Source organism: Etheostoma spectabile, chromosome 14 (assembly GCF_008692095.1).
Source record: "Etheostoma spectabile isolate EspeVRDwgs_2016 chromosome 14, UIUC_Espe_1.0, whole genome shotgun sequence".
NCBI classification, from domain to species: Eukaryota; Metazoa; Chordata; class Actinopteri; order Perciformes; family Percidae; genus Etheostoma; species Etheostoma spectabile.
This window is the reverse complement of record NC_045746.1, coordinates 17,927,251-17,949,725: the sequence shown is the minus strand read 5'-3', so window position 1 is coordinate 17,949,725 and position 22,475 is coordinate 17,927,251. Positions and strand designations below refer to the sequence as shown.

General features: G+C 41.7%; 4 protein-coding genes across 7 annotated transcripts in view; 3 read left to right on the top strand and 1 right to left on the bottom strand.

Moving 5' to 3' along the window:
• Positions 1–4,693, top strand: part of msto1 (misato mitochondrial distribution and morphology regulator 1) — a 7,134-nt gene extending 2,441 nt beyond the window's left edge. Inside the window, exons 4-14 of one of the 2 annotated variants that reach the window (XM_032536323.1) lie at positions 102–177; positions 754–811; positions 903–1,056; positions 1,399–1,513; positions 1,626–1,760; positions 1,885–2,037; positions 2,411–2,542; positions 2,632–2,816; positions 3,588–3,692; positions 3,803–3,915; positions 4,015–4,693. In XM_032536323.1, the coding sequence (XP_032392214.1) occupies positions 102–177; positions 754–811; positions 903–1,056; positions 1,399–1,513; positions 1,626–1,760; positions 1,885–2,037; positions 2,411–2,542; positions 2,632–2,816; positions 3,588–3,692; positions 3,803–3,915; positions 4,015–4,265 (1,477 nt within the window). In that variant the 3' untranslated portion in view covers positions 4,266–4,693. The remainder of the gene's footprint in view (positions 1–101; positions 178–753; positions 812–902; positions 1,057–1,398; positions 1,514–1,625; positions 1,761–1,884; positions 2,038–2,410; positions 2,543–2,631; positions 2,817–3,587; positions 3,693–3,802; positions 3,916–4,014) is intronic. The other variant, XM_032536324.1, reaches the window with a different exon arrangement.
• Positions 4,694–6,901: 2,208 nt separating this feature from the next.
• Positions 6,902–12,609, bottom strand: srsf4 (serine and arginine rich splicing factor 4). Of its 3 annotated transcripts, none has more exons than XM_032536327.1 (6): positions 12,341–12,609; positions 11,095–11,288; positions 9,233–9,339; positions 8,564–8,778; positions 8,254–8,331; positions 6,902–7,802 (listed from the first exon to the last, which is right to left on the bottom strand). In XM_032536327.1, the coding sequence occupies exons 1-6, from the start codon at positions 12,445–12,447 to the stop codon at positions 7,313–7,315; spliced, it is 1,191 nt and encodes a 396-aa protein (XP_032392218.1). In that variant the 5' UTR covers positions 12,448–12,609; the 3' UTR covers positions 6,902–7,312. The 3 variants fall into 3 exon arrangements, with proteins under 3 accessions (XP_032392218.1, XP_032392220.1, XP_032392219.1); XM_032536329.1 differs by lacking the exon at positions 12,341–12,609 and adding an exon at positions 9,817–9,995 and having other exon boundaries at positions 11,095–11,286; XM_032536328.1 differs by lacking the exons at positions 11,095–11,288; positions 12,341–12,609 and adding an exon at positions 9,817–11,088.
• A 343-nt stretch (positions 12,610–12,952) lies between these two features.
• Positions 12,953–17,433, top strand: xkr8.3 (XK related 8, tandem duplicate 3). The gene is made up of 3 exons (XM_032536326.1): positions 12,953–13,767; positions 14,883–15,070; positions 15,256–17,433. Exons 1-3 carry the CDS (start codon positions 13,442–13,444, stop codon positions 16,005–16,007), a joined length of 1,266 nt encoding a protein of 421 aa, XP_032392217.1. The 5' UTR covers positions 12,953–13,441; the 3' UTR covers positions 16,008–17,433.
• A 225-nt stretch (positions 17,434–17,658) lies between these two features.
• LOC116702175 (XK-related protein 8) lies at positions 17,659–22,469 on the top strand. Its single transcript, XM_032536325.1, has 3 exons — positions 17,659–18,152; positions 18,839–19,032; positions 19,703–22,469. The coding sequence occupies exons 1-3, from the start codon at positions 17,857–17,859 to the stop codon at positions 20,500–20,502; spliced, it is 1,290 nt and encodes a 429-aa protein (XP_032392216.1). The 5' UTR covers positions 17,659–17,856; the 3' UTR covers positions 20,503–22,469.
• The last annotated feature ends 6 nt before the right edge of the window (positions 22,470–22,475 follow it).

Here is a 22,475-nt window from a genome sequence, read left to right as displayed (position 1 = left end):
AAGAAGTTTCCTTCCTAATTAAAGGTTTGATTACCGGTATTTAAGACTCGTCTTAAGACAATTCTGGTCTTTATGATGTAAACGTGTGCTCCAACTGACAGGGAGGGAAGCCTCATGATGCACAAAGAAAGTCCAGCTGAGAAGAACCTGTTTCTTGAAGATCTGGACAAGTTGGACGTGAGTATTTATGGTGGAAATGAAACTGACAAGCTGCTTCATAATAATAATAATAATAATAATAATAATAATAATAATAGTACATTTCCCATGTCTTGAGAAAGTGATGCCAAGCCATTCAAAATAATGTTCTCTATACAGTTGTGTTTATAATAATAGCAATGTGTTTAAAAAAGTGAATAAGGCTCAAAATCCTTCGAATGACTTTTAGTTCCATAATTTTAATGCATTGGGAACACTGCACATTCAATTCCAAATCAAAACATGACCACAATTGATCAAGTTTGTGTTCTACCTTCACAAAGGTCTCATGCTGGCAGAACGAGAAAACGTATCCACCAGAGCCAGAATTTACAAGCTTGATGGCGTCTATACCCATTTATAAGAATGCAGAACATATTAGCTCTGTTAGTTCTGTTTCTGCAATTTATATTGTCATTTAGATTTTGATTGGTCAGAACACGGCTAGGAAACAGACTGCTTTTCCATTATGTGTAATTCTATAGTAGAGGCATTGTATGGCACCTTGATATGAACCTTCTCAAGCGTTGTGCTGGTCGCTTCTCTTGTCTCTAGAAAGGGGAGGTCCTTGCTGAATCTGATTTGTACTCCAATTCCCAGCCTCAGCACTCAGGTAATAAAAACCTTAAGAACCCTTTGTTTTTAACTCTGCATGAAATACAAGATTCTGTGTCAGACAACCACTCTGACAACTCTCCCACCAGCAGGTACAGTGCGTGTGGATACTGTGAACAGCCAGCTGGCCCGAGTCCAAAAGCGCTACAGGCTGGAGGGCAGCGTGAAGGTGTGGTCCGACTTCCTGAGGATCCACCTGCACCCTCGCACCATCTCTGTCATCCATCAGTACAACCATGACGGGTAAAGTGCAACGCCAGACTTTCTACACAGTGTTGAACAAAATGAGGAAACTGCTGAATTGCATCATCTGGTCCCTTCCTCCAGAAGATGTCAGGCTTTACACAGAGTTGGGCCTAAACACTGAATCGCAGGCTGCTCTCTGTAGGCTCTATGTTAAAGCTTGTTACACTCCCTACTGCACCCCCAAACAGTGACGTCTAAACATTTTACAGCTGACCACAAGGACATTTCTGACTGGGTTGTGGCCGTGGGCACAACATGTTTTAAAGGATAAATTTGCTTATGTTACATTCAAGGGGTTAGTCTCAGCACAGCTCTATATTTGTATTTGTGGGTGTCTAGGGAGACTTCCCGTCTGGAGGCTTTCGGCCAGGGAGAGACTCTCCTGAAGGGGTCGGTGCTCGAGGAGCTGGAGGACAAGCTGCACTTCTTTGTAGAGGAGTGTGATTACCTTCAGGTAAGTCATTGTTTTTGTATTGTATTAAAAAGAATTTTCAGCAAGTTGTTCAGTTTAAAACTTTGCTGATGTATTAAATTCCTCATCTCTCTGCATCCTGTTTTCCTCTCAGGGTTTCCAGGTTATGTGTGACCTGGCTGATGGCTTTGCAGGCCTGGGGTCAAAGGTCACAGAGATGCTACAGGACTCTTATGGTGGAAGAGGCATCCTAACCTGGGGGTTAGCACCTGTCAGTCACGCGAATTCAGTGAGTCACAAACTCAAGTCAACTCTGGCTGATTTATTGTTTCAGTGTTTAATAAGAAGCTGTGTAAAAGCAGATGTTTTGTGAATGGGCTTCTGTACTTATTGTATTCTTCCTGTTCAACCAGACTCCAATGAAGGACCTCTACCACATGTTGAACTGCGCATTAGGGACAGTCCACATGGCCAGTCACAGCTCTTTCTTCTGCCCGTTGACCCTGCGTGGGGGACTAGGCAGGCGGCCCTCCGCTCCCACAGCATTCCCCCTCCTAAATTATGACGTGAGGTTTTTTTTGTATCACTCATCTTTAGACTATTCCAGAGATGTTTAATGGTAATTGAAATGTGTAAAATTCAATATTTTTTTGACTATTTGAATTGACTTTGTTTTGATGAAATAAAGTAAATTTAAAGAAAAATAAATAAATGGAAATAAAAAGAAGTGTCAAACTGTTGCTCTGAACTAGGACAACACTGGTTTACAGATGTTTAGACTGATAAAACTGTATTGGAATTACATTTCTTTAAGATTTAGTTTAGATATAATTAAAAACATGTTATAAACCCCTGTTTTACGTTGTCTGTGCGTATATGCATGAATGCATCTGATCTTGTCATTGATTAACAATATTGTTTGTCTTTACCCATTCTCAGCCGTCACTTTGGTACCACTCCAGCTCTGTGTTGGCTTTGGGCCTAGATGCCCTCACTTTGCCTTACAGGCTGAAGAACAACAGCGTCCCAATGTGGCAGGTGGCAGATGCACTGGCTGTGTCTGGGAGAAAGGTGACATACTGCTATTCGTTTCGGTATGATCTCGTCTCTGTTGAGAGAAGGCACTGAGCTTATGATGACCATGGTCATTTAAATCCTAGGTGGTGGCTGCTTATGGTGCCATCCCCTTTCCTATGATGCACGGCAGCTCTCTCCCTGACGCCCTAAAGGCCTGCACAGATGCGTTGCCCTGGAAACCTTTATCATCTTGCTCTGAGCCCGGCGACGGGCGATGCTACAGCCAGTGGGTAACACTCAAAGGCTTCGAGGGCCAGAGACTAATCAGGTTGGTATTTTCTGAAAACATTTATTTTGTGCCACGCTTTCACATAGCTGAGAAAACACCACATAAAATATTAAATGAAGCTAACTGTTCACACAATACAGTAACGGGAGCTGTTTAAATTATCTGGATACATAGTTAAGCATAATTTGCTATTACCAGAGTAATGCTATGTGCACTGTACTTTGTTCATAGCAATCGGTTCCAAAACGTCCCAGTCAGAGAGTAAATGCTGTAAAAAATATTCTTTGTAAATCTTTACAATCATTCCCCAAAAGAACTAAGGCCCTTACAAAGTGTGTAGCTTGCTAGTCAAAGTTTGTTGTTGACTGTGACCTGGGGGGGTTGGGTCCTTATTGATGTTGCTGGCTTTCTTGTATAGATGGCTTAAATACAGTGTGCACGTTTGGAACCACAATTCCAACCATGTTCTGTGCAGCTGGCATACCACACGGTGGCACAGTAGCAGAGTGGTGCTTCTGTACAAGTTTATACTGGGACAGTTTAATTGGTGCTAAAAAAAGAGAAAGTGACACGTATAGAAAGTCGACCAAAATACACCTGTACTTTAGAGGGTTTAACCAAACATGGTTTTGATTTTAGCTTGATGGCCATTCGTTTTGGAGATGCTGTATCCAATCAAGGTCAATAGGATTGCAAATTTAGGAAAATTGCGTGTGGAAACATGCAGGCATTTAACACCTTCCCAATCCTCTCATTGAAATTGAAATCTGCTAGACTGATTTGTTTTAATAATTCTTTTTATCCCATCAGCTCTCTGGCTCCAGGGACTCAACCACCCACTCCCCTGCATAGCCTCCACAGTGGGGAAGACGTCCTGGCTTCCTACATTGGATCGTTCTATCCTACAGCTCCTCTGTGAGTCCCCTCGCTGTCACATGCTGTGAACATAATCATTTTACTTCTTTCTCTTTGGGGGGGGGGGCTAAACAGTATATTTAAACCCACTTCTATTTTCCCTCTCCCAGGGCTCTGCAGTTGGTGTCTACACCCAGTAAGCTGACAGCACCTTTCCCTCAGATATTCAGTCAGTCCCTCGGAGCTGAGGGCTTCCTGCAGAGCCAGCCTCCTCCACCAGGCGGTAAGCTTGTCTCTATTTAACTTTACTCTTTTTGTAGCTTGAAAACCTTTCATCTCGGATTTGATGGTATTATAAAAGAATCCTTCCCTATGCCTGTAGCTCCGGCCCCTGTGGTCTCCTCTGCCCCCGTCATGACTTCCCTCCAGTCCGGGCCAGCAGTTGGCTCGTGGCTGTCCGAGCTGCATCGTGGTGCCAGGACTTTAGACATCCGCCGTGTGGCCCCCAGCTTCCTCTCCCAGGGGCCCGAAATGGCAGAATACGAGGAGGCGCTGGAGGAGCTGCGGCTACTGGCGCGTTGTTATCGTGACGACAACGGCACGCACTCTTCCTCAGACGAGGATGATGACTAGCGCTCTGATCTGAATAGACTGACGACTGCTAGCTGTCTGCTTTGTGTACCAACCTGCATGCACTCCTACAGACACAGAGCGACGAAGAGGAACGGAGCTTCTGGGTCATGACTGAAGACTGAACTACATGGCAACAGAAAGAGGTGAAACGTTTCTCATGAGTTGAAAGACACAGTTGAGGGAATATTTCGAATTTAGGCCTCTACATGTGTAGTATTCAGTGAGGAGATGGATGTAGCATTATCTGACTGTAACTGTTGTTTTATACTAAGTATATGAATGTATTTACACCGGTTTTGGGCACAGGTTGCTCTGACCGTTAAATTCAGTTATGTATGGTCATATTGGAAATTTTCTCTCATTGCCAGAGCCCAAAGGGACCAGCCGCCAGATAAAGCAAATTGACATATTAAAACTATTTAAAGCAAGCAAACAAATGCCTCGCGTTTTCATTCTGATTAGCATAATTGAAATCAATTTTCAGATTTGTATTACCGGTAGTTAGAGACCTCTCTACAGTTTCTCTACAGTGCCTTGCGAAAGTATTCAGCTCTCTTGAACTTTGACCTTTTGCCACATTTCCGGCTTCAAACAAAGATATAAAACTGTATTTTTTGGGAAGAATCAACAAGTGGGACACAATTATGAAGTGGAACGGAATGTATTGGATATTTCAAACTTTAACAAATAAACTGAAAAATTGTGCTTGCAAAATTATTCGGCCCCCTTGCGTTAATGCTTTGTAAAGCCACCTTTTGCTGCGATTACAGCTGTAAGTTGCTTGGGGTATGTCTATCAGTTTTGCACATCGAGAGACTGACATTTTTGCCCATTTCTCATTGCAAAACAGCTTGAGCTCAGTGAGGTTGGATGGAGAGCGTTTGTGAACAGCAGTTTTCAGTTCTTTCCACAGATTCTTGATTGGATTGGATTGGTCTTTTGCTGACTCCATCAGGTTTTCCTCCAGAATGGTCCTGTATTTGGCTCCATCCATCTTCCCATCAATTTTAACCATCTTCCCTGTCCCTGCTGAAGAAAAGCAGGCCCAAACCATGATGCTGCCACCACCATGTTTGACAGTGGGGGTGGTGTGTTCAGGGTAATGAGCTGTGTCGCTTTTAGGCCAAACATAACGTTTTGCATTGTTGCCAAAATGTTCGATTTTGGTTTCATCTGACCAGAACACCCTCTTCCATGTTTTGGTGTCTCTTGGCAAATTTTAAACAAGACTTTTTATGGATATCTTAAAGAAATTGCTTTCTTCTTGCCACTCTTCAAAGGCAAGATTTGTGCAGTATACGACTGATGTAGAGTGCGGATCGGGCCGGATTTTTCTGTCCGAGCCCGGCCCGCGTCCGACAGAGCAGTAAACCGAACCGACCCGAGCCCGACAGGCAGTAAGTATTTATGTCCGAGCCGACACAGTTAAAATCGCATTTGTTTCTCATACTAATGACACATGTACGTTTTTTTGTGGTGAAGCCGCTTTATTAAGCAATGTAGGAAGGCATTCGGAAATGTCAACAGATGAGCGCATCAATGCACACGGGGCAACAAGCGCCATTACCTACATAACAAGCTGTTTTAAATTCAAAAAGTTCAATGCCTTATCGCGCTGATGTGACCGAGCCCGACCAACCCGAGCATCCTTTCTAAAAATCTGTTCGAACCCGGCCCGTCGGGTACCGTCAGGTCCCGTCGGGCTCGGGTCGGGTATCCATCCTGACTGATGGTTGTCCTTTGGACAGAGTCTCCCACCTCAGCTGGAGTTCTCTGCAGTTCATCCAGAGTGATCATGGGCCTCTTGGCTGCATCTCTGATCAGTCTTCTCCTTGTCTGAGCTGAAAGTTTACAGGGACGGCCAGGTCTTGGTAGATTTGCAGTGGTCTGATACTCCTTCCATTTCAAAATGATCGCTTGCACAGTGCTCCTTGGTGTTTAAAGCTCGGGAAATCTTTTTGTATCCAAAACCGGCTTTTAACTTCACAACAGTATCACGGACCTGCTTGGTGTGTCCCTTGTTCTTCATGATTTTCTTTGCGCTTTAAACGGACTATCACAGAGCAGGTGCATTTATACAGACTTGATTACACAAAGGTGGATTTTATTTATCATCAGTCATTTGGGTCAACATTGGATCATTCAGAGATTCTCACTAAACTTCTGGAGTTTGGCAAAATAATTTTGCACGCCCAATTTTACAGTTTGTTAAAGTTTGAAATATCCAATATATTTTGTTCCACTTGTTGATTCTTCACAAATTAGTTTTACATCTTTAATGCCCTGTATATGTAGCTGAAGGATGAGGCTAAGACCGAAACAAACTCGTAAATTTTCTACTGTCACATTCAACCCCAAGGCCATTACTTTCTACTGATTTTAGTAAATCTTTAAAAACAATACACTAGTGTATTTCTTTTGTAAACTGCTACGTAGTTTCCTAAACGAGCTGGGCGCTGTAGTTTTTAGAGAACACTGCTTAACAGAAGGAATTAGTTGGGAGCTCTTTTTAGGCAAAGATCTCAATTTTTGTGTAAATTAGAATCTGCTCCAATTGTGCTACAAAAGTTATTTGTGTATTATGCAAAAAATTAAATACCTTAATGACCTATTGAAAAAAAATTAAATCCAATGACAAATGTAGAACAGGCATTTTTAATCTGAAATAAAATGATACAAGGATTTCACAAAAAGGTGAGATGTTACAACATAGTCCCACCCAGCATTTTGACAACAGTATGCTTCTACATTTGATTAAAAAAAGGCTAAGACACATACCATCATTTAAACTTATAAAACTGAGATTGCACCCTGTTATTTTTACAAACACCCTCATACAAGACAGCTCTAATGAAAAGATGTAGAGTAAAAGTCAAATGAAATGGGAGTAGCGTGTGCATAAAAGACTGAGCTCGAGTGCCTGGTATTCTACAGCTATTTATCAAAAAACAGGAGGCAGGGGTAGTGTTGTGGGATCTGGGGAATGTAAATGGAGGGCAAAGGGAGACACAGGGATAAGGGCTCATGACAAAAAACAAAAATCAGAATTAAGAGCGGGAACGAGACCGCGAGCGAGACTGGGAGCGGGATTTGGAGCGGGACTCTGAACGGGAGGCCGATCGGGAGTGGGAGCGGGCTTTGGCAGGTGAGGGAGAACGTGATTTGGATTTGGACTTTGATTTAGACCTGGCTCTGGATTTGGATTCAGCAGGGGAGCGTGAACGGGAGCGAGAGCCCCTTTGAGGCTCGGCACCCTCGTCGTCGCTCTTGGGCTGCGCACGGCCCTTTGAGCCAGATTTTCTAGAGCGATCCTTAATCCCTGATCTAGAACGAGACCTGGAGCGAGAGCGAGATCTGGACCGGGAGTCGTCCTTCTTGTTCTTCTTCCCGTCTTTTTTGCTCTTTTTGCTCTTGGGGCTGCGACTCCTGCTGCGGTCCTTGTTCTTTGGAGCACCGTTGCTGCGCTCTTCTTCCTCCTTTTTGCTCTTGACCTTATTCTTCTTGCTACGAGATCGGCTGCGGGAGTTCGACGCCGCCCTGTGAAAAACGTCAGAAAGTCAAACTAAGTGTTTTTGATTCTATGCTGTGCCCAACTCTCACTTAAAGAAAAAAAGATGTGTACAAAAAATTTGGGGATTATTTCTACTGTCCTACCACAACCTGACAAAAAGCCCTCTTACATAAAGTGCATCACAAAAGGCACAATTATTTGCTGGTGGAATAGTAGATGAACTATCAGTGGACAGAGAAACCAGGCTATAAAGCCTTGGCCTAAGATTTATATATAAAAAAAACAAACAGCTGTAGATATCAGACTACTACTTTTCATCACCAGTTATGAACTCCATCCACACCTGTGCATGTTCCTGGAAAAATCTATTTATAAAAATGTGCTCTCATCTTACTGCTACTTGAGTGCCAATATTTTAATGTGGAATTTATATGCAGCTGCTAAGAGGATTGAGTGTCTTGAGTTTAGATTTCTCACCTGGAGTGGGAGCGGCTGCGACTGCTGCTCTCACTGCGGCTGCGGCTCTTGCGAGACCTGCGGCTCCTGGAGCGGGACCTGAGAAAACATGGTAACAATTAGCAAAATTATGTAACAATTAGTAACATTACCATCGCCTGCTGGCCACCTTGATTGTTGCTAAGCCAGCTCCTTTTATATCTAACTGGATGCTCCTTTCAAGCACTACATCTGAAGCACGGCTAAAATCCCAGTCCAATGCAGCTAAAGTTCCTCATGTACCATTGCTATATTTAGTAACATCAATATGCATCAGGAATCTGTGTCTAACCTGGAATGGCTGCGACTGCGAGAATAAGAACGTTTGCGTCTGGCTCCAGGCCGGTCCTCGATGAGTCGGATCTTTCTACCGTTCACTTCTGTGCCATCGAGCTTCTCCAGGGCCCTCTTCATGTCAGAGTAGAGCCTGAACTCTATCACCCCCTCGTTTTTCCGGCCCTTGTGGGTGTCAGCATAAGTCACCTCCCCTGCCTGCCTCATGTAGTCCTTTTAAAGAAAAAGAAATCACAGCGATCAGAGGGAAAGTACTGACTTAAGTAATATGATCAGATGGTCGACGCTGTGACAATGTGCTGGGATTTGCATACAGGTCTTTTTTGCCGTTGTGTATCTGTCTGTGGCAATAGGAGCACACAGTCTTTTTTTTTCAGTGGTTACGTTTTTCAAACGTGCACAGTAATCTCTTTCAACATTCATGTAACTGTTGTGGAAATCCATCAAGTAAAAAAGTTTTTATATATATATATATATATATATATATATATATATATATATATATATATATATATATATATATATATATATATATATATATATATATATAGTTCTTAAGAACAAGACAGTAGACAAATGAGAACACGGTGCATGACATATTGGCTTTAGACATTACTTTGATAAAATAAAAACATGTTATGCAAGAAAAAAAGAAGAAGCTTAATACCTTCAAGTCCTGCCAGCTGCAGCGGCTGGAAAGATTCTCAACAATGAGCCGATAATCTGTCCGTATAGGTGGACCATATCTGTCTCTTCCCCACCGCCCATATCCACCTTTTAAAGGTAACAAGGAAAGGACAGAAAAAATGAGGACCAAAGAGAAACTGTGATGGTGCATTCATACTAAACTCCAAGCTAGACTCAAAAATAATAGCAATATTCACTTGGGAAAAGGAAACAAAGAGGGGGGAAAGAAAAGGTGAGAAAAAAAAGAAAAAGACTTAAAAAAAAACTAAATATATTATATCCTTAAGATATTTCTGTCTATAAATAAAAAAATATATATATATTTAAAAGCTTAAACCTATACAACACATTTGTAGCTTATTATATTTTGGCAAAAATTTCAATGGGCCTATTCTCTAAGTAGAAAAAAAAGAAAGAATCTCATTCAAAAACAAAACTGATCAAGGAAGTACTTACGGTGAACTAAAGCAAGTTTCTAAGCTATCCTATATTAAAAAACAAAAAAAACAATTCACTGTTACAAAACATGTTCTTTTTTCAGGCACCTATAAGAGCTGAACCCACATCTGTTCCTAACCCCCATGGCATCCTCACCACCCGGCCTGGGCCTAATGGGAAAAGCGGTCTTCATTCACAATGGCTCCCTTTTTTGGTCTGCCCAGGGGCCCAGAATGGTCAAACCACACTCTTGGAAAGGGGGGACACCATGGCCAGCAATAGGGGCAGGCAGTCAGCAAAGGACTCTTTCAATTAAAACATTGAGGTTCTTTGTTAAATCTTTTACCTTTAAATTGACAATCACTTTAAGTAAAATAATAATAATAAATGGAACAAGACATCAATATACAAGATATTTAACAATCAAATAATTATTTTACATTATTCAAATGAAGACATTTATATCCTTTCCATCAGTAAGCCATTTCCCCATCACATATTACTCCTTTTTCAATCCATCAAATGGTAACCCAAGATAGTTTTCATGTCATTGGTGGCTCTGGTGCACACAAATATAATTGTGACATGTACCAATATGAAATCTTTTATGCCTAGTGTTAAGCTGGTAAAAAAAACAACAGCTGTTAAGTGGTGTAATGTACACTGTCTGCTAATCTATTTGCAAGGTGATCAAAAACCAGAAACTGAGACTTTGTGTTAAATCAGACCAGAACACCTAGAGGGGCTCATTGAGGCCAGAACAATGGTAAATACTGGTGAAATTAAGGGGAATGGGTGTGGATGGGCGTGTGCAACTCAAAGACAAAAGCTGAAATGAAAACAGTATAATTTAAAGATGTGCAAGTTAAGAGGAGGATAGACTCTTTTCAGTGATGAGGGATGGAGAAATGGTACCAGAAGAGCTGAGCGATACTGGACAAAATTGTTTTTCTCATGCGTTACTCCATGGCATCGTGTGTGTGTTTTTTCCCCAGCCGGACCTCTCAGTTGCTGCCCAAGTCCATCGTTTTCAGCAATTGAGCCTATTCTGACATTTCTAGAACTTATAATGCTGAGGTTATTACATCACTTTTCGGGACAGATTTTGTGACTGTGACACAGTATAATAACCAACTCAATCTTTTCCTAGATCACATCACCCAGCTCGAGGTTCCACTTACAGCAACACGTTTCAGCCAGTCAACCAACCTTTATCAGCGTCAAATCTACAATGTCTAATACAAACACTAGGGTGTAAATTGAATGCACATCAGCCACCAAGGACAAGCTTACAATTTTGCCGCCCCTTTGAAATTTAGATTAATGGTTCCCTGTAATGAATAAAACCCCTCATCAATGACATTATTCATGTGAAATTAACACAGTTCTCTGTTGAACACTTACTTCTTCCGCTTCCGCTTCCACTGCCGCCGCCGCCGCCGCCTCCACCACCACCACCACCACCACCATAACCTCCATCCCGACGGGGTCCCTTGGTGTGCTCCACAATGACCCTTTCCCCACACAACTCCTTGCCGTTCAAGTCATACACAGCATCATCTGCATCACGGGGGTCATCAAATTCAACAAACCCATACCTTTATAACAGAAGAGAACACGTTATAACACTCATTTTGACAATGTTTATACTGGAAAACCCAGCGGAGGTCAGGTTGGCACACTCTGGCCAAACCCACAGAGTACACTACAGAGTCTCGACTTAGCACTAGCAACAGGATAAACACAATGTTGGACACGGATGTGTTAACATTTCCTCAAAAAACGTGTTTCAATGCAAAAGAAAACGATGCTAGGGCACGGAAAATAAACCACTGTGCCATGAGGCACACATCTTAGAGATTTTAACTTGATAAAGGCAGCGTTACACTCACAGGGATATATTTACAGGGACAATATTTATTTGTTATTGCTTTTACATTTGCTTTGTTGGGCTAGCCAAGTAATTAAAAGGTTATTGTGAGCGTTAGCTAGCTAGTCGTATAGCGAGCTAAACGGGCTTTTGAAGCGGTTATTTTTCATGTGAAGTAAGGCTGTAATAAACGTTTCAAATATATTTGTATGTTTGAGATTGTAAGGGATGAGTGACTTAGCGAACAGTTCAGCTATTTAAAAAAAATATATAATTAAGATTTCTTCGTTTCCCTGTAACAAAAGGGGAAAAACAAGAAACGCTAAACATCTGTTTCGGCCCAGAATTTCACAATCGAGACATCGCACGTTTTTTTAGGTCGATCTAAAGTTACACACGAGTGTGACTTAAACATAGGGACTTGGACTTGTTGAGCTAGCTCACGGATTGCTTGCAATCTTGCACACAGCCGCCAGTGACATTGCCACGTCTAACCTTAGCTAGCTAGCTAAGTGAGTTAGCTTAGCCGTGGTCGAGATAGCTATGCTAACGCTCCACGCGAGAGGCCAACTTTTAACATTGCAAAGAGAAAACAAGAGGTTTAGCAAAACTAAAACTTTACTGTAGATCACATTCGCGACGGCTTTTGTTGAGATAATAGAGATAATAGCTAGCATTAGCAGGCCGCTGCAAACAACAAGGCCCAGTCTGCACGTTATCTTCACGGTGCGGCCTATGCAGGCGTTAGCTTCACAAAAAACGGACATCGACAAACGTTACCCATTTTTCAGATCGACTTCGAGTATCTTCCCGTATCCTTTGAAGAACCTCTCCACGTCCTTTTCTCTGGCCCTGTAGCTCAATCTTCCGATGTACACCCTCGACATCTTGCTAGTTTGCGCTTGCTAACCTAGCGTAATGTGGGATCTGGCTAAAACCGAACAAGCACAGACGGAGATGAGGCGCGAGGCTGAAAAAGATGGATACACGCGGTCCTTTGATACAATAGGTTGCGGCTACTGGGGGCGTGTCTTCTGGTGTGGAGGGTTCGGATGGCCTGGGTTAAGTCTCCCAGGTGGACCCAGTACTCCTACACAAATTATCTGGATCAGTGCTGAGACTATCATTAGACTAATTGATCAACAGAAAATCAATAGCGAACAATTCCCATAATCAATTAACAGGTTAAAAGTATTTTTTTACACGGTGCTATATATAAATACTGGGCAAGTACCAAAAACGCTCAATCCACAAATAAATGCACACAACGGCAGTCTTTCACGGTGCAAGGACTCCGAGAACGTAGTACTTAATCCACTACTTGAGTAAATGTAACGTTACTTAGTTACTTTACACACCACTACATTTGAAAGGCTGATCCTCTTTATGTACAGTCTGGCTGGGACTAACACATTTTTGGCATTGGAAAATGATAATGTTCATTTGTGATGGGCGACTAGATTAATCGACTAATCGTTTAAATTTTGATTTCGAACATGAGGGTTTGTCCAAAGTGGCTTTTAAAAGTTAAAACCTTAACGTAGGCCCACGAAGTTAGTGACCTGCCGCTACAGGGACACGTAAGAGCGGCGGTGGGCGGGGCTAACAACTGTACACAGTCAGGGATTACGCTGCTCTCCTATGTGCCGGTTATTATTTTTTTCATCCTAAAAATCATGCCTGCAACGCTTTAATACCCCCGCTTTGAGTGAGTTGAAATAGTTTCTCAAATATGAAAAGTGTTGGCAACTTTTTTCCTCAATGGGTTGAAGAATGTGAAGTCGCTTCGGGAGGGAAATAACGGTGCAGGACGTTAGCCGAATGTTAGCTAACCAGCAACAGGTCAGTTGGTTGGTCAACTAGCTAACAGACAAAACGGTTATGGAGCGCGCGACTTTTTCAAAATACTCCTGGATCGATTTTTTCTTCTCTGTGATCGGAGTGTGTACGTTTCTGGTGGACTGGGGCTCGGACGTGTGGGTGGCCACCGAGTTTTACTGCCGCGGAGAATTGTTCTGGTTCGGGGTGGTGGTCGGCCTCATGGTCCTGTCGTCTGTCGTCGTCCAGATGTTCAGCTGGTTCTGGTTCAAGTATGACCGACAGCTGCTGATGTTCAGCGCGCGGACCGAAGGAGGAACCGTGCTCTTCAGGGACCAAGTGAAGCTCTCCTGCGTGTTACATGTGCTGCAGCTGGGTTTCCTTTGCAGGTAGACAGCAAAAACAAATGTGCAGTGCGAACTAAGTTGCCCACTCATATCCTTAAAAGTAGAAATACTGTATTATACACTGTAGTAAATACTCTTCTAGTAAACTTCCTGAGATACAAGAAAATTACAAAAGTATCATCAGCACAATGTAAAACTACTCATTATGCAGGATGGCCCATTTAAGAATAATATATAGCCTATAATAACTTAATTATAATTAGTGATGCATAATGTACACATCACAATGCTGCAGCTGGAAATGTTGGGGCTAATTTGAAACACTTTAAATTCTGGATGTATGTTAAGCTACAGTATTTATATCTTAACGCATTACTAACGCATTCATATTTTGGATTAATCTGAATCTTTGAAGTAACTAATGCTGTCAAATAAATAGTAAAGTAAAAAGTATAATATTTGCCTCCAAACTGTAGCTGTTTATGTAACCTCAAAAATTGTACAGTACTGCAATGAATGCAGCTTTGTAAATGTTGGTGAACTCATTATATTAGTACAATAATGCTGAGCTAATGCAGCAAATCACTTGGTTGTTGGTTAAACTTCATATTCAAGTTTATATATTTATGAAATCAAACAGCCTACATCTATTTATTGGGACTGTAAATGCTCGTCTGATGGCATTTTATCAAGGTGAGGAAGTTGTTTCAACAACAGGTTACATGAACTCAAACGTCCAGCTTGTGTGATGCAAACACACTTTATTCTTGACAAAACTGAAATACTACACCCTGAGCACAAACCATTTTCCCTGCTGGAGTATTTCTCGGATATTTGTGCAAAATATCAGACAAGCAAGTGGGTAATATTGTTTGACAGGTGCTGTGACCATAAATGAAAACGTCAGGTGTGGCCCACTAGTAAATCTAGTGACTCAGAAGAGACGTGAATGTTTAAAATGCTCAACTAATGAGGTATGAAATACTCAAAAAATATGAGTAAGTGCTTTTCAAGATAGTGTATCATGCTACATTGCTTCTATTCACCCTTAAAAAAGTATGTTGAGCTGCATGAGTTTGGTATGCGCTGCCATTTTCTCACAATCTATGTGTCGTGTATACTGTAACAGCCCTTCTCTGACAAATTGATCCACGTAGGCACATCTCCGCCATACGCCAAGGCTTCAGGGTCTGGTGGCGGAAAGAAGAAGGGTCGGAGTACGCTGTTTACCTGACACATGACCTCAGCATGCTCCGGCTTATCGAGACATTCTGCGAGAGTGCCCCTCAGCTCACTCTGATGATCTATGTCATGCTGCACACAAACAAAGCCAGGACTGTTCAGTGTGAGTTACTGTCACTCTACAACAAAAGCAAAGTGTTTTGGTCTGTGAATCAAAGATATCTACCTAGTTTAGCTTGTAAAAACACTCTGAGTCTGAGTCATAGTCATAGTAAGTCAAGGAACATTAAATGTGTGTTCACTTCCTCTTGGTTGCTACACTGATGGTTTAACTTCTGATTTTTGCAGTTGTGAGCATTGCTGCATCAACTACTTCCATAGCCTGGATGGTGGTGGATTACCACCGCTCCCTGCGCTCTTTCCTCCCCGACAAGGCCAAGCAGGGCTGGTGTTCCTCTTTGATCTACTTCCTGTGGAACCTGCTGCTAATCGCCCCACGTGTGATGGCCCTTGCCCTCTTTGCCTCAGTCCTGTCTGGGTACATCGCTGCCCACTTCTTGATGCTGTGGCTCATCTTTGTGTTGTGGGCCTGGCGACAGGGGACAGACTTCATGGACAGCGTCGGTGGGGAGTGGCTCTACCGGGCCACCGTAGGGCTTATTTGGTACTTCAGCTGGTTTAATGTAGCAGAGGGTCAGACCAGAAGCAGGAGCATCATCTATCATTCTTTCATCACCACTGATGGAGGAATCCTGCTGGTGACCTGGTGGTGTTACAGGGACCCTGTCCAGACTGAGTCATACGCCCTCACTCTGCTCATCCATCTACTTCTCATCTACCTCTTGGGACTGCTCTTTAAAACCCTCTACTACTGCTGCTTCCACCCCAAGCTGTGGAGGCCACCGGTGAGGGAGCCAGGACTGCCCGATGATCTTCCTGATGCAGACGTGTCCTTTAGAGACGTCTCCATCCAGGACGGCACCCTGTCCTCGCAGCTCCTCAACAAACGCATGGCCTGCCATGCTGCTCATTTTTACTCCGAGCAAGGAGTCAATAGAAACACTGATAGCACAAACAGAGCGGAGCCGTCACATCTGTGATGTCTGATTTTTAGTTTGCCAAAGTCAACAGTGTATGTTACCTTCTTTGGTAGTGATAGTATGCAGCCATCGCTCTTAGGACTCCGGCGTCCTATCTGTGCTGCAATTTCACCGGGTGCTCAGTATAAAATAAACCAACATACAAGCTCAAAAATGGTACCTGATACCAAGAGAGGGCAATATGGAAAAAACCCTTTTCAAATCGGTACATACATCAGTACCTACAGTATATTGGGATATAGTAAATTCCTGGAAGAACTGTTAAAATAACTGATAGTTGTTTTGTTTTTTAACTATCCAGACTTACTTACTTCATCACACTGATGCAAATGCCATATACAAATCCAGTCCTGCTAGTTGTTTTGCAATCTTGCCACAATGTTCTAATAGCACCATAGATATTTCAACACTACAGACTGTAATGAAAAATCTCTGTCTAATATAATCTCGCTGTATACATTCCCATATGTTCTCTACTCTACTTGAAACTGGGGGTATTTGATAAGCTCATTGCTAACCCAATATAGTCAGGTGTTAGTTTTATTTAATACATTTTCTACAAAGCAATTGAATGTTGTTATCTTTACACAATAGTAAGTAAATTTAGTTATGGGGACAACCTTTTTCATACGTACCATATGATCATATGGGTTGGTTGTTGTTGCCTTGTATCTCCAAAAAAAATCTTGCAGGGAAAAAACCTTGTTTTTTGACAAGGTAAATAAAAAATATACTATTTTTTAATAAAATATTGTATATTAATAACAACAATCATACTATTTTGGACATTATTAGGGTTTTAGCCCACAGAGTCTGAAAATGTTCTCACTTTATGTGGATAATCTCTAAATTTACCAACAAGGGTCATCTAAATGTGTGTTTGTGTGTTTTGTTGTGACAGCTACTACTGCTGGAACTTATTTAAATGACTTTGAATGTAGATTTCAACTAGTGTCTCTCTTTTTTTATACTTTCTGTGTTCAGTTACCGTGCTGTTTTTAGACCACTTGACTGGGTACTCGGTTTTATCAGGATGATGTTGATGGTGTAAAAGTCAAGTGTTATTTCTTCAAATAAGAATTGTTAGTACATATTTTACAAAATATGTCATCACTAGCTTTAGGCACAAACCCAGTAGTGTTTGCTTATCTTGTTTAAATGTCACATGTGCTTAATGTCTTTGTTTACTTAAGTAGCGGTGTAAAGCGCAGTATTACATAGACAAAACTCGCTATTTTAGACGGTATTTTGAAAGTTAATTCAATTTGTCGCATTGTTTCATGTTAAGTTCTGTGAATGTTCATACAAAGTTTTGTAGATCCACTTATTTGCCAACAAACTCTGCTGAAAACCAAAAGTCAAGGCTGGTTGTTAATATTTTACCTCATTTGCCATGTGCAATTATTAAAGCGGTGACAATGTTGTATTATCTTTTCTACTTTGTGCTTTGATTTGCATGGTAATGTTCAGTGAAGTCCCTTTATTTAAATATTGGAATGGTATAACTCTTAAAGGTTTAAGTGACAGATTTCAATATAGAGTAAGTTATATGTATGTAAACTGGTAGTCTTGCATTGCCAGACCTATCTCTACAGCGCTGTGAAGTAAGGAAACTGGCAACATGACATGTCACGTTTCATTACAGGAGACCCAGTGGGAGGGGTTACACAGTATTTGAACACCGAACCTTTGCTCCTTGCATACTTTCGTTTACCTATCTTCATTTTTTATGTTTACGGGTGACGTGTTAACAGCTCTTTTTTAAAGTATGTAAGTACTAGAAGAAGTACTAGGCACAAGAAGCAGGCAGTCCAAGCAGATATGTGAACTTTATTTTGACAGTTTTAGTATGGGTGTGTTCAAGTACTCTCTACTAGACTTCCTCATAGTTTGCGTGGGTCTAGTGTTCCTACTGCTGGACATAGTGCTGGATATATGTGCTGTTGTGTCTTTCTACCAGGAAGAGGCTTATGTAAGCCTCGGGATCCTGCTGCTGTTTCTCCTGGGCTCGTCCTTTCTTGTCCAGGCCTTCAGCTGGCTGTGGTACAGCTACGAGGACTTTGAGAGGCTGACCAAGGTTGAGCAATGCCTGAGCCAGTGCCAGCTAAAGATTCTTCACGTGTTCCAGCTGGGAATCTACTTCAGGTTGTGTTTGCCTTGTGTACTAAAATAATCTTTGTGCTTTTGAAGGAGCCTTGGGTGTTTTTCCTTCAAGATGTAAATGCAGGAAAGGAAGCTGTTAAAAATGAGGTTGTTTTTCTTAGAGGATGCCGGTTCTTTCTTCTTTTTTTTACATGTTACTTTATCTGTGAGCTCCACCCTTGCCTGATTCTAAAAACGCTTGAGTTTACAGGAAATGGAAAGTAGATGAAGAGTCTGAATGGAACAATTGTGCTATACTATACTTCCAAACACGAGTGGTGTGAATAATATGTAACGTTAGTATACAGAAAACAGTAACTTTTAAAGAAGAAAACAGTACATTAAGGCATCTTCTGCTATGAATTACATCATTGATGCATTTCCTCTAAATGTGATTAATGATAAAGGATATTTTATTATTATTTATGTGACCACAATGACAGAAATACAGTAGAAGAAACACGCGTTATATCATAGTTTCCTTGTTTCTGTTATCTGATTAGAGTTTAGAGCACTTTGTTACTCTGGTTGGGTTTGTTCGTAGCTCCTTATTGTGCTATAATAAGTTATGAGACTGCCAAATAAATCAATATGAATGGCTTTTACATGATGATTCAGTTGGTACAACTGGTTACTATATATTAGTTTTTTGAGTTTGCTCTCCGTCTAACCCATTTTTTCCTTCTCAGGCATGCAGGTGTTGTAGAGGTCTCTTTGCGGAGTTTCTTCTTTGCGGAGGAGGCTGACCCCGGGAGTTCCGCTGTGTACCTGAGCCACGACCTGAGCATGCTGCGGCTCATAGAGACCTTTTCAGAGAGCGCCCCTCAGTTCGTCCTCATGCTCACCATCATTATGCAGCGCGGCGAGCTCGACGCTGTGACAGGTGGAGTGTGTTACTCGTGTCTCTACATCATGTAGTTTTGGGGGCAGAAATGTCGGTCGCCAAACTCAAACTTAGCTATGACTATAAGGCACAAGCATGATTGCATCAAATTAGAAGTGTTGAAGTAAAAATGCAAAAGGTGGCTCTTTTAAAGATTACTCAGATTATCAGTTAAAAGGATCATAACTTTCTTCTCTTTAAAGTGTCAATTCAACCAAATTAGTGGAACGTTACTTTGGCACTTAAGTACCATGTAGATCTACTTGATGTATGTTTCCATTCTACTTGATAATCGGAATGGCCACATACTAGGACTGAGCAAATAATTTTGGTGTACTGATCCTTTAAAAAAAAAAGAGAATTTCCCAGTGTTTAAAGTAATATCCTCTTACAACACAATTGAAGGTTAAACAGTAATCTTCGTCTTTTCTAGAAGACGTTGAGTGCAACTTCAAAAATGGGCTGAATTTAGAGTGTATTTCTGAGTCTTAATGCACTCAAACAGAGCTGCATGTGCAGGAAAAGGCTACTCCAGAGTAGCATATGAAGTTACTTTCTACCCTTCACCAAGATAAAACATGTTTTTACAATACTTCTCTGGTTGACTTACCGTTACATTGCAATCATGTCTGGACCTCATTCATTTATTCATTCTTCTTCTCCTCCTCAGTGTTGAAGGCCTTTGGGTCGGCCTCAGCCATCGCCTCCAGTGTGACCATGTACCACCGCTCCCTGCGCTCCTTCCTGCCCGACAAGAAGAAGCAGCAGATGATTTCATCTGCGGTCTACTTTCTCTGGAACCTGTTTCTCATCTCATCTCGCCTCACCGCACTCGCCCTCTTTGCCTCCATGCTGCCGTGTTTCATCTTCACCCACTTCTTTTGCTCTTGGGTGGTTTTATTCTTCTTCGTCTGGCGATCCAAGACGGACTTCATGGATAGCCCTTGCGGAGAATGGCTTTACCGAGCCACTGTGGGCCTCATTTTGTATTTTGACTGGTTTAATGTGGTTGAGGGGAGGACAAGGTACAGGACTATGCTCTATCATGGGTACATGTTTGTTGACATTTCGCTCCTCTGCAGTTTGTGGTGCTGGAAGATGATAACAGAACCGCCTTATTTTGAAATTCAACCCCTGTATGCTGGCATCACTGCTGGCATTGTGATTGCAGTTTACATCCTTGGTCTCATATCAAAAATGATATATTATAGCTGCTACCATCCAAACCTTGCTAAAGGGGAGTTGAAAGGAGACACCACTAAAGGGTCCAAAGCTGGACAGGGACCTATTAGGATGAGCGCCCTTGCTGAAGATGAGGTAGACTTTGCTATGTGCCAACTCGAGGTTTTACACATAGACCATGACATAGAGGAAGACGTTACAAATCGCAGCGGACCCAGCCCACCAGCACACAACATCAAGCGCTGCAACAAAAGAATGAGGAAGTTGGCTGAAAACTTCTACTCCTGACCTGCATCACTTGAGATCCACCAGACACGAAAGGTTAGACTGAGTCATGCAGACTTGACCTTATCAGTCAAGATCATGGGTTTTTTGGGGACAGGAGTGTAACCTGCTTCCTAAATATCCGCGGATTCAACTTAGGTTCAAGTCAAGACTGCTGTATTCTCGTAAGTACTGTCTGTGCTGTACTAACTGTGTACCAATGCACATGAAGCTGCCAATCATTATTACTTCTGCCAAGTTTTTGGTTCAGTCTGCCTGTTTGTGGCCTTGTTTATCTGTCAGCAGGATTATGGAAAAAACTACCGACCAAAATTTCATGAAACATTGTGGGATAGGGCATTGTTTAGTAGGTCTGCACCTTCTGCTTGGCATTGAAGTTTAATTAGTTTTAACTATAAATATTATTAACGGATGCACTTATGTTCTTCCTGAATGGCAACATTCCTCGACAAGAACCAGATGTTTTTGTAAATGTGTTAAAGAATTTATTTATACCTGATGTGGCTTGTTAATATGTAATTGTACTTTTTTTTAAGTGTACATGATATGATTTTCTGTATTTTCTGTCATATCTACAATGTTATGTCGGATTTTCTAATCCTTGTGAGCCAAAATGCTCAGATTTCCAACTGTTGTGAACGCTTCAACAGTTTTTTCTGCTCTGGGCTGAGTGTGATGCTACACCAAAGACATTAAATAACATGAAGCCTTGACTGCACTTCACGCTGTCAGCATTACAGAAACTCTCTTCTCTGGCCTTCTATGATTGGCCATCTGCTCCAGGTAGGAAGGACTCTAGTGTGTTCTGCGGTGGCGTTACCATGTTGCATGTAGCTACATGCTAACGGCAGTAAAATATGTCATCTTGGCTGGCAATGTTTGTTGTTCAATTCTCCACAATTTCGGGTCACATTACTCCTGGAAGATTTACTATGTAGTATTTGGTTTAAAAGCTTTTATCTGCGATGTTTGAGTGTAGAAAGTGTATAGCTACTTCACTGCTAACTATAGTAGCTAGCTATATGCTAACGGCAGTAAACGATGCCAATGTTGTTAAATTCTCCCCAATTTCGGGTCAAATTACTGTTGAAACCATAGACTGTTAATATTTTATATTAATGGACAAAGCATCCGTTTGGTGAAGTGCTGCAAATGCGGACGTGCCTTAAACCTGAATTCTATCTGAATTCCAGCAGAGGGGGACACGTGCGGTTGCAAAAGGGGGGTTGGTTTCTTTAGAAGTCTATGAGAAAGGGACCCACCTCTCACTTGATTTATTACCTCAGTAAACATTTTTATAATGTCTCACTCGCTAGTTTTTAGTCTTCTGCAACTCAAAATTATGATTTAAAAAAAAAACTACGGCCTCCTTGATTTCAAAATCGACGATAAAGCAGGGGGTGTTTTGGGGCGTGGCTATGATGTGATTTACATGTCGTGGCCTGTCTTATATCTATAATGTAACTATTGGACAAAGATATATTTAAAACCTAGTAAAGCTAAATGGTACCTCTAATTATGTAGAATAGCTTTTATTTGTGACTTTTCACGGTACAAAGTTCCACTATAAACCCGTTTGCAGTAGCTCCAGTGGTTTTTAGTAAAATAAAACCGGGGTGCAGGGGAGATTCCAGGCAACCCGCTGGCCAATCAGAGCAGACTCCTCTTTGTGGGAAGAGGGGCTGATCCAGCAGTGTCTAATACAAAGGGTGACTACAGGAGCAGCAGCCGTGGGCAGTATGAAAAAGATAGTTTTTTGAGTATTAAAGCATGTAAAGATGTTCTAGTACAAACACAACATACCTAAAGTATGAACCTTGAAAATGCTATACAACAGTTCCCCTTTAAACCAACAAATGAACAGAAAATGTAGTCAAACTTTTTAAAGTTTATTTACACTGTATTGAGTGTCTTAGGTACACAGGGAAACCTTACAGGACTGCGTTGAGCTACTGTGGGGGGGGGGGGGGGGGGGG